Source organism: Nyctereutes procyonoides, unplaced genomic scaffold, assembly GCF_905146905.1.
Source record: "Nyctereutes procyonoides isolate TBG_1078 unplaced genomic scaffold, NYPRO_anot_genome, whole genome shotgun sequence".
Taxonomy (NCBI): Eukaryota; Metazoa; Chordata; class Mammalia; order Carnivora; family Canidae; genus Nyctereutes; species Nyctereutes procyonoides.
In genome coordinates this window covers 72,008,515-72,026,332 of record NW_026575052.1, presented here as the reverse complement: position 1 = coordinate 72,026,332, position 17,818 = coordinate 72,008,515, and the positions used below count along the sequence as shown (strand labels likewise).

The 17,818-nt window shown below is 33.8% G+C and overlaps 1 protein-coding gene across 1 annotated transcript in view; it reads right to left on the bottom strand.

The window, feature by feature from the left end:
• The window catches only part of DNAJC1 (DnaJ heat shock protein family (Hsp40) member C1), a 202,906-nt gene that overhangs the window by 104,718 nt on the left and 80,370 nt on the right, over positions 1-17,818 (bottom strand). Inside the window, exons 6-7 of the mRNA XM_055332364.1 lie at positions 17,321-17,414; positions 7,207-7,297 (exon numbers count right to left, since the gene is read on the bottom strand). Coding sequence (XP_055188339.1) covers positions 7,207-7,297; positions 17,321-17,414 — 185 coding nt within the window. The remainder of the gene's footprint in view (positions 1-7,206; positions 7,298-17,320; positions 17,415-17,818) is intronic.

The window sequence follows — 17,818 nt, the reverse complement described above, 5'->3', positions numbered from 1 at the left end:
AAAACTATAAAACTTTTACAAGAAAATATGGGAGAAAGTATTTAGAATATGGCTTGGTGAAGAGTTTTTTAAAATAACATAAAAAGCCTGATTAAAAAAAAATAGCAACAACAACAAAAAAATAGCAACAACAAATTGGACTTCATCATAATTAAAAGTTTTTGCTTCGTGAATATTAAGAAGACGAAAAGCGACAAATTGGAAGAACATCTGTAAGCCACATATCTGAAAAAGGAACATATCTAGGTTATATAAAGGACTCTCAAACTTAACAGTAAAAAAAAAAATCCAATTTGAAAATAAGCCAAAGGCATAAAGAGTTTACTGTAGAGGACATGCAGATGGCAAATAAGCACATGAATGTTTCAACATCACTGGCCATTAAGGATATGCAAATTAAGGTCATGATGAGATAACTCTACCAATGTATTAGAACATCTAAAATAAAAAAACAGTGAGAATCCCAAGTGCTGGTAAAAGGTAGAGAGACTAAATATCTCATATGTTGCTATTAGGAATGTAAAGTTACATAGGCACTCTGGAAAAAAACCAAATAGTTTCTTAAAACTCTAACCATAAACCTATCCTATGACCCAGCAATTGTACATTTATCCCAAATAAATAAAAACCAGGTTTACAAAAAAACTTACACCTGATTATTTACAGCAGTCTTACTTGTAAGAGTCAAAAACTGTAAACAACCAAAATGTCCTACAATTGGTGCATGGTTAAACAGATTATGGTACAATCATACACAGAATAAATAAGAATGAACTACTGATAAACGGAATAACTTGAATGGATCTCAAGAGCATTATGCTGAGTGAAAAGAGCCAATATCAAAAGGTCAAATATTTAAAAAAAGGTCAAACACTGATTCTCAAAATCCTATTCTCTAAATCATATAGTCAAAATGACAAAGTTAGAGAGATGAAAAATAGATTAGTAGTTGGCAGACATTAGGGATAATGGGGGGAATGGGAAGATATGGGTGTGATCATAAAGGAGTGGTGGCTGATTGAGATGGTGGTTACATAAAAAACACTTGAGTGATAAAATGGTAGAGAATTATATACACACTTTGTATCAGTGTCAAGTTCCTGGTATTCAGGAGCGTACGTGGGACCTTCTCTATATTATTTTTGCAACTTCCTATGAATCTATAATTATTTCAAAGTAAAAAGTTAAATAAACAATAATTCAACAAATATTGATGGGAAAACTAGATATCCATGTGCAAAATAATTAAGTTGGGCCCTTTCCCACTAAGAATGAAGTCCAAAGGGATCAAAGACCTAATGTAAAACTCTTCTTTGAAGAAAATACAGGGCAAAAGCTATATGACACTGGATTTGGCAATGATTTCTTTGATATGACAACAAAGACATAGCAAAAGAGAAAACAAATTAGACTTCATAAAAATTAAATTCTGTGCATCAAAAGACAATGTCAACTGAGTAAAAAGGCAACCCACAAAGTGGGAGAAAATATTTGCAAATCACATATCTGATAAGTGATAATATCCAGAATACATAGAGAACTCCTAAGTAACAACAAAAAATAATACAATTCAAAACTGAGTACAGGGGATCCCTGGGTGGCGCAGCGGTTTGGCGCCTGCCTTTGGCCCAGGGTGCGATCCTGGAGACCCAGGATCGAATCCCACATCGGGCTCCCGGTGCATGGAGCCTGCTTCCCCCTCTGCCTGTGTCTCTGCCTCTCTCTCTCTGTGACTATCATAAATAAATAAAAAATAAATTAAAAAAAAGAAAAAAAGAAAAAAAAACTGAGTACAGGACTTGAACAGACATTTCTCCAAAGAAACACCCGTCAGGATGGCTACAATTAAAAAACTCAGAAAATCAGTGTTGGCAAAGACGTGGAAAAACTGGAACCATTGTGTACTGTTGGTGAATATAAAATGGTACAGCTTTTACGGAAAACAGTATGTTGGTTCCTCAAAAAACTAAAAATAGAATTGGGGTCCTGGGTGGCTCAGTCGGTTAAGTATCTGACTCTTGATCTCAGCTCAGGTCTTCACCTCAGGGTTGTGATTTCGAGCCTCAGGTTGGGCTCCACATTTGGTGTGGAGCCTACTTTAAAAAATATTAAAAATAGAATTATATTATGATCCAGCAATTCCACTTTTGGGTATGTATCAAAATAACTAAACCAGGGACTCAAAGAGTTATTTGTATACCCATGTTTATGGCAGAATTATTCATAATAGCTAAAAGGTTTTACTATATATAATATGATTCAGAAGTTAAGGTAGAATTTCTATTTGGTCATGTTTGCAAATGTACTGGAGCTAGTGACTGGTATATGCTTTTTCATAAGTTATCTCAGACAGTATTCTCCATCCATGAGCACATTATATTACGACAGCATAAATGATCTAACCTAAACTGGGGCTACCTCTGCCCTATCTCCCTTGTCCTCTTCACTATCAACCTCTGAATCAACTTAAGATCTCCTTTCTTCATAAAACCGAGTTTTCCAAAAATGAGTCTTCCTTTACCCTAGGGAAAGTGAATGTTTTCCCATCCTGCCACCCCAAAAAAGGCATACACCGTCCTCCACCCACATACTTTTCTCTTGGCACTCTCCTACTTAGGTCCATCACTGGGGTATGCAACAGGGACCATGAAACAAGAAAAATATAAAAATATAAAAAATGTATCTGGAACTATTATTCTGCAGATAAAAAAAGGAGAACTTGACAATAAAGGTCTGATTAACTTGCTTTTGTTTCGGTTTTATTTTTTTTTTTTTAATTTTTTTTTTATTTATTTATGACAGTCACAGAGAGAGAGAGAGAGGCAGAGACACAGGCAGAGGGAGAAGCAGGCTCCATGCACCGGGAGCCTGACGTGGGATTCGATCCCGGGTCTCCAGGATCGCGCCCTGGGCCAAAGACCGGCGCTAAACCACTGCGCCACCCACGGATCCCTTGTTTCGGTTTTAAATCATATAAGGTACAGAGAAAAAGATAAGGAAAATACTAAATTTTACTTCTTCCTCCAATTTTTTCTATTCAAAATTTCACCTTTTCAATCTATCTCTTTCTTTTTAAGATTTTATTTATTTGATTTGAGACACAGAGCATGAGCATGTGCACACAAGTGGCGGGGAGGGGCAGAGAGGGAGAAGTAGACTCTCCACTGAGCAGGGAGCTGAATGCAGGCTCGATCCAGAACTCTTAGGTCATGATCTATGCCAGAGGTAGACGCTTAAATGACTGAGGCACCAAGGCACCCCTACAACCAATTTCTTTATGAAATTACTCATTTTTCCAATTCATGATATGGGCTGTTTCATTATTGTACTTAGAATTCACATCTATTGACTTAGAATAGAAAAAAAATCACATAAGTAAAGAATGTATAATACACATATAACAATGAAAAAGTCTTATTATAAATATTCAACTTATTTAAACCTAAAACATATAATTGATTCAATTTGTAATAAAGAAATAAGTGCTCAAATTTTCCAAATAGGTACATTTTTTGCATAGACTTCCAGATCAATGATATTTATTTTTAAGAAATCATCCTTTTCCTATTTCCCCCTCTAACATACCATTTTAATAAGACCACCACACCTTACTCAATGTATATTCTGGTATGGCCCTCCGAGGATACTACACAATCTCAGCAGTAGTGCAGATAGACTTGAGGGCAGATTAACAATTAGGTCATGAAAAACAGGCAGCATAAAATAGCTGCTGCTAATCTGCATGAGATGCATTTACTCAATTAAGCAGATGGAAACGTTATTATGAACTCAGTATTCCAATGATGGTCTTTAAAATTAAGAAGGATAGGGGCAAATGAAATACACACTGGGGAATTTGGGGTCTTTATATATTAATTCTAAAGTATACAATACAGAACACTGTAATGAAGTTAACAAAATTAATTAAAAGATTCTTTGCATGTAACCATTAGAGACTACATTAAAAAATACATGACAGTTTCTGACATTATTAATAATGTGACTGTTCTTTAACATTCCTAATGTTGATACCATCACCTTTCCCTAATATACCACTGATATAAAAAATATGAGCATTAGTAGTCTTATTACTCACAGCTGGTATTTTTTTTAATATGCTTTCTCGTATTTATTTTTTCCATTCTGAGTTTTAATAACTAATAAACTAGTGAATTTTCAAACTTCTTAAAGGATTACTACATATTTTTACTGGCAAACAGTTTTTAGATTTTAGATATTTATGTATTTGAAAATATGTTTCTTTACAACATCTTTTTATTAGACAATAACAATAAGAATTATTAATCTGTTTGAAAATTTCTATCAAATGCTAAGAACAAAAATCTTTGAGCCATTTTGGGAAAATGATCACAAATTTTAAAAGGAATTTTTATGTTGTGATAAATTAATCTTATACTGTGATAAATATTTTATGCCTAACCCCTACTTTCTAAGTTGTAGTGTACATACTTAACCCATTATTATTACAGAATTCTAATATATATATCAAAATTATAACAAGTGATTTATTACAAAAGTTACATAAAAATAATAAACTGTGTTTATAAAAGCAATAAAATATATGTTCACCTTGACTCTACAGGTAAATTTTGGGTTACTTTGATATTTTTCTCTTTTCCTGTAAATGTGACTTCCCCCCTCCTTTTGATTTGTCTTGAAAAGCTCAGAAAAATTTTATCTAACAATTATACTTAAAAACAATTACATAAATAGTACACTTACTGAGTTTCATTTATTGATTGATTTACTCAATATAATTAAAATATCTCAACAATTACTATAAGCTTCTGTTTCAATCTTAGGTTTAATATAACAATAATAATCATTTGCACAACCTTCCTCCCCAACACATACCTTAGTAAGTAATCCTCTATCATCTTAAACTCTTCCCTCTTAATAGAAATCTGCTTTCAACAATGACATAGTTGACTTGATTATTATTATTTATTTATTTGAAAGAGAAAGCTAGCTTGAGCAGGGGGAGGGGGAAAGGGAAAGGTGAAAGGCAGGAGGGAGAGGGAGAAAGGAAGCAGACTCCAAACTAGGACTCTGAGATCATGACCTGAGCTGAAAGCAAGAGCTGGATGCTGAGTGGATTGAGCCACCCAGGCACCCATGAGTATTGTTTAGCATTTATAATTGTTGAAGATTTTGAATTAAATTATGTGCTCCTTGAAACAGTGTTGTATATAGGATAGGCGCTCATTAATATTTATGGAATTACATTAATTCATATAGTCATCCAATATATCCATTTATTATGTGCCAGGACATCATAGTCAATATTGCAGACATAAAGATGAAAAAGAAACAGCCCCTGTTCTAAAGTTACCCAGACACCTGAGGGATTGTAATAGGGTGAAATATGGACCCTAAAAGATGTTCATTCTATTCCCAGAATCTGGCAATATTTTACCTTATATGGCAAAAGGGGCTTAGCAAATGTGCATAAGGTTGAGCACCCTGAGACAGGAGATAATTTCAAATTATCCAAGTTTGCCCAATCTAATCCCATGGGTCTTAAAAGTAAGAGAACTTTTCCCAGTTATCGTCAGAGAAAGATGTGACTATAGAAAAAATGTCAGACATCACAATGCTGCCTCTGAAGATGGAGGAAGATCTAAGGTATATGGTGGGGGCGGGGGGGAAGCCTAGAAGCTGGAAAAAGAATGCTGCCCTGTTTGGTAAACCTTGATTTTGGCCCAGTAAGACTCATGCTCGACTTCTGACTTACACAACGGTGAGATAATATATTTGTGTTTAAGCCACTAAATTTGTGGCCATTTGTGAGAGCAGTTTTAGAAAACTAATAGTAGACCATCTAGTCCAACATGTTTTTTGACAGATAGGAAACTAAAATCTTCAAAGTCACACATTTGGGGATCCCTGGGTGGCTCAGCGGTTTAGCGCCTGCCTTTGGCCCAGGGTGCAATCCTGGAGTCCCGGGATCAAGTCCCACGTCAGGCACCTGGCATGGAGCCTGCTTCTCCCTCCTCCTGTGTCTCTGCCTGCCTCTCTCTCTCTCTCTCTCTCTCATACATAAATAAATAAATAAATAAATAAATAAATAAATAAATAAATAAATAAATAATAAATCTTAAACAAAAACAAAAACAAACACCAAAGTCACACATTTGGGTAGTGGCAATGCACTCTTTGAGTTTAGAGAGAACATAATCTTCTTCTCTTGTCTCAAACCATTGTCTGGTGCCAGAGGAAAGGCAGAAAGTGAGGGAGGACCTTCTGATGTGAAATTGTTTTCACCATTTTTCTATGTATTAAGTGTGTGGACTGGATGTATGGTATAGTAATACCACCAGTTTGCTTTGGCTAAATTACAGTTGACTCTTAATGCAGGTTTGAACTGTGTGGGTCCACTTAAATGCAGATTATTTTCAATATATACAGTACAGTGCTATAAAAGTATTTTCTGTACCCTATGATTTTCTTAATAACATTTTTTCTCTAGGTTACTTTATTGTAAGAATACAGCATATAATAAGTAAAACATACAAAATATGTATTAATCAACTGTGTTCTCGGTAAGATTCCTGGTCAACAGTAGGCTATTAATAGTTCTGTTTTGGGGGAGTCAAAGTTATACATGGATTTTTCTCAGTGTGGGATGGTTAGTGCTCCTAAACCCTGCATTGTTCAAGGGTCAACTACACTTATATACGCTACAGGAACTGCTTTTACTGCACATCCTCCTCGAGTTGTTTTGTAACACTATGCTTGCTCTGCATGTGTGTGCATTTATGGGTGTGAGGTGACCAGTTATTAATTACCTTTGTATTGTCTCCTGTGCCCAGGTTGGTATTATGACATCATACACTTCTTTATTTTTTAATTTCTTTAAAAAGATTTTAGTTATTTATTTGAAAGACGGAGAGACAGAGACAGAGAGAGAGAGAAAGATGGAAAGAGAGAGAGAGATAAGGAGCAGGAGGAGGGGCAGAGGGAGAAGCAGACTCTCCACTGAGTGGGGAGTCCAACATGGGGCTTGATCCCAGGACCCCAGGATCATGACTGAGTTGAAGACAGATGCTTAACTGACTGAGCCACCCAGGCGACCCAAGAAAGCATAGGAAATTTAATTACTGCTGACTTTAAGGGAGAATTCAAATTTAAATAATCAGTTTTATATGATATTGTTAACACAGTAAGACAATGTTTAAAACTCACTTTGAAGTGTTTCAAGTTCAGCTCTAGTCAATGCATCTTCCTTTTTCTTTAATCTTGTTTCTTTGTATTTAGCATAAAACTCCCCAGCATCCTTGAAAAATAAGTTACAAAATACATTAACGTGAAAATCAGTTTGCTTTGACACTATTTTCCACATGACTTCGTTTTAAAGCAGTATATTCAATTTAACAAGTAGTCTTCCTTTCGGTTTGTTTTTAAATTTTATGATGAACAGAAAAAACTAAATACATGTTTCTTTATCATTTTTAGCTCTTAGAGTTTATTAAGGTCAGAAACTGCATGTGTGTAAATTTAAGTAAAGTCTTTTCTTTTAGATATGGAAGAGAGGACTCCTCTTCCTGTTTTCTACCGCTGGCTTATTTTCTCAATATTGTGCTGTTGCATGGGCAGAGAGCAGAAAAACATACTCGCTGAATTAAATTAAATTATTTTGCACAGTAAATTATATTACTATAACTAACAAGGTACTAACATTATTTTCATATTAGTCCCTTAACTTCAAAAGATTTTCAAAGTTATAATACGCAAATCTGATTGTGAAACCTATACAATTATGTAGATACAAGTGAAACTGTCATTCTTCCTTCCACCACATTTAGAGATTAGTTCCTATTACAGAGACTTGAGGACTGAGAACAAACACTTCTGTGTCAAAATAAAGTGGCAAGAGTCTCTAAGAGTGGCTGGCACACAGATAAGACTCTAGCAGAGTATTGAAAAAAAAAAGACTAGGCCTTCAATAATCACAAACATGGAAATAAACAAGTTGATGCTCTAGGCATATGAAGATTCTGACAATGAGAAAAACAGAATAGGTAATTTCCCACTACCTCAACTCAAATTTCATCCATTATATATAGCAAGATACTTGGAGCTGCCAGATCACATTGTGCTTTTTTAATGTCTTTGCCTATGCTTTGCTCTCTAACTAGAATATTTTGCCATCATTCTGATGAGCTCTATGCATCCTTGTAAACCCTATTCAAGCATCACCACCTTTGCAAGTTTTTCTGACTTTTCCTGGCAGAGTAATTCTCTACTGTATACTGTAGAGATACAGTATATCTCTTTCTGTATTTAAGCACACTTCTAGGATTGCTTGTATCATGCTATGTTGTCTCCTAGAAAATGAGAAATTTGAGATAGGGGTACTTGTATGACCAGAGCCCAGTATCTGGCATAAAGCATGTACACAATAAATATTCATTGAACTGAACTAGATCAAAGTATATGAGAAATCTTGTAAAGAAATGAAAGGGCTTGATGATAGATATGGAATAAGAAAAAGAGAAGAATTGAGGATTCCTAGGGGGTAACATTCCAGATTTTAAGATTCCCAGGGCAGATAAATCATAGACACAGTTAAGAGGGTTTTATTTTTTAAGGAAATAAAGGAACCAAATCAATTCTTGGCTTTATCTTGATTCAAATGGAAATGTATGAACACTTAAACCCTAGAATGGAGTTTTCTCTTTTCATCTATGACTGTCCCAGAGTCAGAGCTTTTCTTACAGTCTATATCTCTCGGGGTTATATCAGAACTCTTCCACCCAACAATAAATTAGGTAAACAAAAGGTATTTCTAAAATCACTGTATCAATATAATAAAGATGTATCTCTTATTCTCCCCTTCTCACTTTTATATTCCTCCCTCATTTCTATCAGAAGGATTCCAGAAGCCCTAAGTCAGTGAAATAATGGTATCATTTGAAGGTTATTTGACTTATTATTTGAAAAGTCATGCATCCAGCATACTTATCCTCCCAGCCCATATATACTTTTGGGTTAAGGATTTATGGCCCCTTACCATTCCCTGTACTGCTAAAACACTCAACCCTGGAATACTATTATTTTCCCTAAGTCATATTAGTCATTTATTCCTTGACATGAATGAATGAATGCACTTATTAGCTTCTTTTTAGACAGTTTTTAATAGTAGGGAAAAGATAAGGTCAGGAAGGATTTTGGATAAATATAAAGAATAGCTTTCTAATAATTAAAATTACCTTAAAAATGAAAGAGACTGACTTCAGAAGTAATCAAGAAGAGACCAGGAGGCTATTACTTAAGGTACATTCTAAGGGATTGAATAAGAACAGTTGTTTTCAAACTTTTCCCCCTACCATTCTTCATGAGTGGCTAATTCACATCAATATAATTGTCAAGTAGAGAAAACAGTCTCATTTGGAGTCCAGAATAAGCCCCAGTTTACCCACACACAAAAAATTAGAATTTCTTATAATCTTCTTATTCATCTTTGTGGACACTGCCTGAAACATAAGAGAAGCTTAAATAAATATTCAATGAATGAATGAATGCTTACTTTAATCAATCAGGGCTCTACTTTAATCAATCAGCTAAGCCCCTGCTGAGGGTTAGCTCTGTAATACTGTATAAAAACTATGGGATTTACACGGTTCCGAACAGAAAGAGTTCCTATTCTCCAGGAGCTTGTATTATAATTATTATGGATGGAACATAAGCAAAAGTTTTTACTTTCGAAGCAACTCTCCTAGCACTTAACAAAAATTTTTGAAGGGCTCAAAGCTTCAAAATATCATATAGCAGGGAACTGACTTTACATTGCAGAACTACAGCCAACTTATAGAATTTGCACGTTAGGAGTATTCTTATGTATATAATTGTAGAGCACAGCTCTCGCAAAGAAAGGCACTAAGCGATTATATTTACTTATGCTTATATACTGAACCACTATCACATATGTTGTACCTTGTTAGGACATATGGAGATTATATGATAAGACAAGCAGTTGCCCTTAAGGCATATGTAGAAATACCTGAATAACCCAAAATTTGGAATGTAACCTATGTGAGAACAGGGATTTTTGTGTTTTATGTGTGTGTGTATGTATGTGTATATATACACACACGCTTTTTTTTTTTTTTTTTTGGTATTTCCAGGGCCTTGAAGAGAACCTGGTTCATACTAAGCATTCAGTAAATATTTGTTGAATGAATTACTGGAAGAAAGAATGACGCTCACCCAACATTCTGTTTCCCCACATTTCCTTGTCCTCTTGAGATTAGGTGGGGTCATGGGTCTAGTTCTAAATGGGCTGTGGATGGAAATATCATGTGTCATTTCAAACCAAAACATCAAAAAGTTCATGCAATCCTCCAGCTCTCTACTCATCCATAATGAGTAAGGAGGCCACATGTTCCGGGTGGGTGAAATTGGAAGATGGTAAAAAGGTCGGAGTCCCTGAATGGCTAGTTAGAGCAGAATGCCTTCTTTCCTATCAACCAGTGGTAGGCAAGTGACATGAACCAGAAAAAAAATTTAAGTCACTGGACTTTCAGGATGATCTGTACCTTGCCATAGTCTATCAGTCTATTCTTGTTATAATACCAATAATATGTGGTATGAAGTTAATACAGAGAATATACGATGGGAGGTTTTCAACTGGCCTTATCAGGAAAAGCTTCCTAATGAGATACCATTTATATAAGCCTTGAATATGTAATATTTCCAAGATTAGTGAGTTATGAGATGGAGGATATCCATATCAAAAGCTTTTCTTTTAACATTATTGACACAGTTCATCTAAGTGATAAAATAACATGCTGAGTTGGTGCTATCTGCCATGTTTTGGTTTACTTTTACTTCTCCATATAAACTTCAAAATATTAAACAATCATAGGAAAACTTAGGAAAGAGGAGAAATGATCTAGAGTGGTACAAGCAGCAAAATGCTACTTGGGAATAAAGAACATGGAAGAGCTCTGAGGACGAGTAACTACAAAAGAGATGAAGGATGTTCCATTTCTTTTTTTGACAGTTTGATAGTACTTCTCTTTTGTTTGAAGCTTACATATAACCTTTAGCATAGGAAAATGCCATAGACGTTAAAGCCTGAGGGCTCTTTTTTTCTACTTGGGCTAGGAAACAAAAAAGACTACAGAAGTCATCTACTCAGGTCCAACTCAATGCAAGACTCCTTCCATAACTTTTATAATAATTACAACCAGCCTAAATACTCTGGTAGGGACTTTTTTTTTTAAGATTTTATTTATTTATTCATGAGAGACACACAGAGAGAGAGGCAGAGACATAGGCAGAGACATAAAGGGAGAAGCAGGCTCCTCATAGGGAGCCTGATGCAAGATTTGATCACAGGACCCCGGGATCACAACCTGAGCCAAAGGCAGACGCTTTACTGCTGAGCCACCCAGGTATCCCATCTGGTAGGGACTTTAAGATCAGACATCTTATTCATTCAGTATAAAGTAGTTATCTAGCTAGTTATCTCCCTATTGGGAAAATTTATTCTTTCTCAGGTTTTACATTTCTCATATTTTAATATTTATTTTAATTTGCTTTAAGTTTCATTTCTATCATTTAGTAGTTACATCACTTCGAGCAAACAGCCTTATTTAATCTGAGTCTTATTTTTTATCTAATAAAATATGGAATCATGAGACTATATATCTCTAATATCCTATCTAACATTTTGTTTTTTAAATTTTTTCTACACCTAGCAATAACTCTACTTTATGTTCTATCCTTGGACCTCTTAGTACTTGCATCTTATGCTCCCCTTTTAGAGGGCAGAAGGAATGGAATCTTTGTCTTCTGTTTGGTGGTCATTCCAATTTCTTTTCTTTCTCTGTCCTTCTGCAATAGTAGAGTCTCAGCCTTACAAAAATTCAGATGCACTTTTTCATCTCTTTTCATTTGTTTGTATACTCCCTACATAAAGTATATTTGCCTGCAAAGTTTTTTTTAAAAAAGTTCTTAGAGTACTAAAAAGTAAACTTAGAGTACTAAAAGTAAACTTTTTCATCCCTTAGAGAATCTGTGTTTAACACTGAGTAGAACAGGCAACTCAGCTTGCTACAATTGCCTCAAAGCCTTTTAGAAGCTTTTTTCCGCTGCTAATTAGCTGTGAATGTTTTGTTTATTTGGTTTCTGACAGAGCCTCAGCAAGCAGAAGCAAAGGGGCTAGAAAGGAAGGGCACTGACTGTACAGAGGCTGACCTCCAGGCTTGTCCACAATTGTAGTTTCCATGGGAGAAGCTTCTTGGGAGGGAGGATGCCTCCACTTACAGATAGTTTTGTAAAATATAATATTCCCTTTACTGTCTCTAACATAGACAGGCAGTCACAAAATAAACTAAGTTATAAGGGTTAAACTGAAAACACGCACATTGTACATATTTCAATAATTGCTAATCTCATGGCTATGAATATACTTCAGAACATATATGAGAAATAAAAAAATATCCAAGAAGGGCATTTTGGAAGCCAGAAAATTTTCTTGGGATTATAGGCTGAAATTAGCCAACACAGAAGACTACTTTAGTCAGATTCTAAGAGAATCTGAAACTACCATGAGAACGAAAACAAACTGAGATACATTTATCACTAGGGCTAAACTTTTAATGTTAAAATTAAATTCTAGGCTCAAGTATACAATGCCTCTCTTGATATGGTCCAAGTTTCTTGTCATATTTTAATTCATATTCCATGTCTTCTGTTGATCATTCCATTTGCTTTGCACATTACCTAAACACATTTTCTCATTTTCCCAACTTCTCACATATGGTCATGCATTTAATTCTTCTCTAATGTTCTCTCATTGCTCTATGCACACATTAACCTTCTTTCTACTCATCAATTTACAAACATTCTCCACATTTTTTACTTTGGTTTCTCATTTAACTTTTTACTTTTCTGCATATTGTGGGTACATGAATGATATGAATTATACATTTTGCTAAATATATACACCTTTCCTTGGATATTTTCCAATCTGGGAAATATTTGATATCAATTTAATATTATCAAATATTTTGTATGTATCAAGTATAAGTTTTTAGTTTTTTGGTCTCATTCTTCTATCAATTCTTATTTCCCATTATCTTTTTCAGAACAAAGGAAAGGAAAAAACCCCAGAGCTGGAGGTAATAAGAACCTTCTTGAAAAGCAAAGGAAGTTATCAAAGATATACCTTTATCTCCACCCAGTCTGATCACAGAACAACTTTGAGTCTTTTTTGTCCATTATGTACTGTAACTTTTCCACTCCTAACATTTTGTAGGTGTCTTTGTCAGATGAGTGTGATAGAAACACTTTGCTATCTAATCAATAAGCTTTATTCTAACTATCCTTTATAGATCCCCCATATCAGATTTATCTATTAGAGTATAAATTCCTAAATGGGTATATACAGAGTTTCAAGAGCTGGGATATAGGCTTAGGTAACAATAATGTGCTATATGCTATCTTCTTTTTTTTTTTTTTTTTAATAAAAAGCAGTTGTATAATGTTTTTCTTAGCTCTCTTTCAGCCTTAACACGGAATGATTGTATGGGAATTACTTATCTATGAAATTATTTTTGCATACTATCTATTACACAAAGTGGGCACTTCACTGTCAATGATCTATCCATCTTTCAAGACTCAATTCAAGTGGCTCCTCTTTGTAGTTTTCCTTGGTAATTCTAAATAGAGACAATCTTACTTGCCTGATCAACAGAAGTCTTTTGTTTATATTACATATGTGAAGCTTATACACCATATTGTATCACAATTATTTTAATTCATGTATTATAATCTCTACCTGACTATAAGGTCCCAGAAGGCATATTCTTCTCAATGGCTCCAAGAGTGCCTTGTTTTGATACATTTAATAAATTTTTATTGAACTGGCTAACCTGTTTCTCTAAATATGTAGCTCAGAAAAAGTTTTACACATCAAATACTGATGTAACTAGTCTCATTTGCTATGTTTCTGGGAGGGATAAAAAATAATTAAGGTAAATTAATCAGGTAATAAGTTTTCTTAGGGATCTTAGATGCCAAGTAATAAACAGTGAACTTAGGAGCATAAGCTGAATCAGAATTGCCACTTTTCCACCTCCCACTGGATAACCATTTATGTATATGAAGTACAATAAAGGAATTGGGTATTTTGAGGAAGAACAGGAGGAAAGAAGTTGGAGATGAACAGCTGTTGATATGACAAGGACAAAATTTGAGCACAGATTTGGCTAGTGTAAAAGGCCATTTGCTGCAAGTCTCTGAATATCCCATTTTTAGTTTGGACCCTCCTTATCCAATAGTTACATACTTACACAGAATACTTGCAGATCAGTTTTAATGAATTTCACGAAATTCAAGAGATTCACACACAGAAGTAAAATCCTCTTAACTGATGTCTGCTTAACTTATTTATGCATGCTTATGGACACTAGATATATCAGCTCTTAAAGCTGTGTCGATGATACTTCCTATTGTAATTATAGGATTCAATTTAAATATATATATAAAAAAAGGTGAAAAGTAAGTAGAAAAAGACTTGTTTCTATGAAACCTAAGTAGATGCTTTCGGAAACTCAATAAAGGAGTTGCTAAAAATGCTGTTAACTAGATATAAGTCAATTATGAAAGAAGGGAGAAATCATAAAAATCTGTAAGGATTATACAGTTACATTGCTTTGTAAGAGTCTAGTTTAACTTTTCTTTAAAGAAATCAAATGAAAGTTTGTCCCTAAAGAAACCAAGATTATAGATGAGGTATATGCAAGAAGAAAAAAGAAACAATGGCCCTAATCACAGAAGAGGTGAATAAATATAAAGTACAAGGCTTAAATGTTTAAGGTCTTATGTATCATTTTTTATACTTAGAGCTAGACTAGTAAGGCTCTTTTTTTTGACCACTGTACCAATTATCAATCCAGACTGCTTTAGGTAAGGACAGCTTCTTCTCAATTTCGTAAATAATCTTATTTAAGATCTCACAGAAGTATCACTTCAAAACTTTTATATTGTGGATAAGGCATACGTATTCACATTACACAATTTTATGGATGTTAAATTAATATAAAGGTTATGGTAGACTGAAGGAAAAAAAAGCAGACAAAAATCTAATCCAACAGCAACTACTAAGGACTGCATTGCTAATGTCTTCTATGTTTATCAATCTGCAATAGTTTCACTTTCACTGTTTGTATCAGAGTCTAATATATAAAATTATTTTCTTAGTGAACACTAAGAAAAAAAAAGAGTCTTATGTCCTTGAAGCAGAATTAAAATACTAACTATTTGTTTAAAACAAAGGGAAAATTGTCTTATTTTTCTTCTCGGAATTAATTTATCATAAAGAAATAATTAGAACAAAATTTAAAAGTTAGATTTACAAAGGTTTTAAAACCTTATGTCTAGCATCTCAAAACTGAAAGCAACAGGTACCACCAAGTAAGTAAAAATTTCAAAATTTAAACTGATCCAACAGCTTAAGAAAGCAAAGTTTCGGGATCCCTGGGTGGCGCAGCAATTTAGCGCCTGCCTTTGGCCCAGGGTGCGATCCTGGAGACCCGGGATCGAGTCCCATGTCGGGCTCCCGGTGCATGGAGCCTGCTTCTCCCTCTGCCTATGTCTCTGCCTCTCTCTCTCTGTGTGTGACTATCATAAAAAAAAAAAAAAAAAAAAAAAAAGCAAAGTTTCTAAAGAGACTAAAATTTTTTTTGTGAAATTACTAATTTCTATAACTTAAAAAAAATTTATGGCAAGGCAACGCAAGGTTAGCTCTAGATGCCACAGGAGATAACTTAAAATAATAACGTATAAATCTAAGCCATCTTATATATTGGTTCTATTTTTGCAAATTACTCTGCATGCTAACCAGGAAATATGTTAATTTTATCAAATCAACATTGTTTCAAATGGATTAGTTTAAAATTACAAAGAAGTGTTTCAACTGAAATTTTATGTGATACTCTATTTACTCTGCCTCATGACTATAAATGTATCTACACTCTGGTTTGCCTACTGCAGATTCTGAAGCAAAAAAAACCCAAAAAACAAAAAATACTCTTAAAAAAAACACAAGAAAATACATGTTCTAAAATATCTTTTGGTTACATCTTCTCATATACATATTGGCAAGGTAAATATACCTCTCTCTTATTAAGACTTACATACGTATAGCATACAAGGATTGTGGGGTTTTATTCAAATAAGATAATATGCTAAACAACTTATAAACAAGAATCTTTAGATTACCAAAATACCCCAATTTTCTCTATTAACTGTAAACAAAATATATGATTCTATAAGCAATAACTATTATCATGCACTATTTGATGGAAGAATTGGTAAATAATTTCACAAAGGCTAGAAAAAACACACTAGTGATTTTTATTTCATTTTCCCTTCTAACATAAAATTTTTGTTATAAGAGGAAAAAAGAATAAAATGCAGAAGTTGGAGTGATTCATTCCCTTAAATGATTAGGAAGAACAGCTCTGATACATGAAAAGTGGATTTAACTGGGTAGGAATTATCTAGCTCTCTTGTTTTTTCTAAACATTTATTTTATGAAATGAAATACTTCCTTCCCCAAATTACAACTTAAAAGTACCTCAAAATTTATACACCCAAACTATTACATATACTTTAAAATGTTATGTTTATGTGTTGGGAATTTTTTAACCAAGTGCAATAATTGAAACTAGCAAAACAATAATTTAATAAAATGTTTTGGTATACTAGATATTAAAAAAATAAGAGAAATTGCCATAGTAATATGATATAGATCCACACTCTATTGTTTGATCAAGACTGACTAACAACAGAAACTGATTACCGATATAAGACCAATACCTCACTCCTTTTAAAGTCGCAAATAAAATGGAAAGCAATATATATTTTTGCATAATTAGACAAATGTTCATGTACAGTTTTTTTTATACTGTATACTTAAATGCTATTAAAATAATGGGTGACAGGCTATTTGAGTCCTGTTCTTTTTTTCTGGATACACCTTAAATGATTACAGTGAATTAAATTTTCATTGCTCTTGTATCTGTCCTAAGCATAGTATTTTTTTTCCTGTTTCTAACATCTTGGAATTCTTAGGTATTATAAAAGCAATGTAAGAAACAGTTATAGGAATAGATACCTAAGTAATTTTAGAACTGTTCTACATAGGTTTACACTTATATCAATTCAATCAGCATTATAAAGCATCCACTGTATATCAGCACTCAGATACAGACATGGGCATAAATTATTTCATGAATAATTAAAATGAAAGCATCTAATATTATATGAAAGAGGTACACTTTACCTGGATTAGATGAGGCAATGCTTTTAGTGTAAGGCAAAACCAAATTCCCAGCTTGCATGGAAGCAAATCATGCCACTGTGGTTTCATCAGTAATCTAAAGGGAATACACAAAAAAAAACAAAGAAGCAAAATACAGAAAGAAAGTTGGGAGACAAATATTTTGATAAGGATCATGAATTCTGTTATGAATGTCTATTTCAACAAAAGTATGAAGATATTTTTCAGTGAGATATTTATGACATTTATCACTACATTTGATATATTCTATCATGAAATACATTAGTTACAACAAATGCAATATGTATAGCAACTAAGAGAATCTAAGATAAAATTTTGGGGAAGGAGACTCCTAAACAAGTTACAAAGATAAAGAAACAAAAGCCCTCTTTCTAACTTGGACTTTTCATCAGTTCTGCAAAATGAATTCTTAAACCTTATGATTACTTCAGCTATAAAAGACTAAACATCATCAGAGTGTTCCCAAGTGCTGACAAGCAG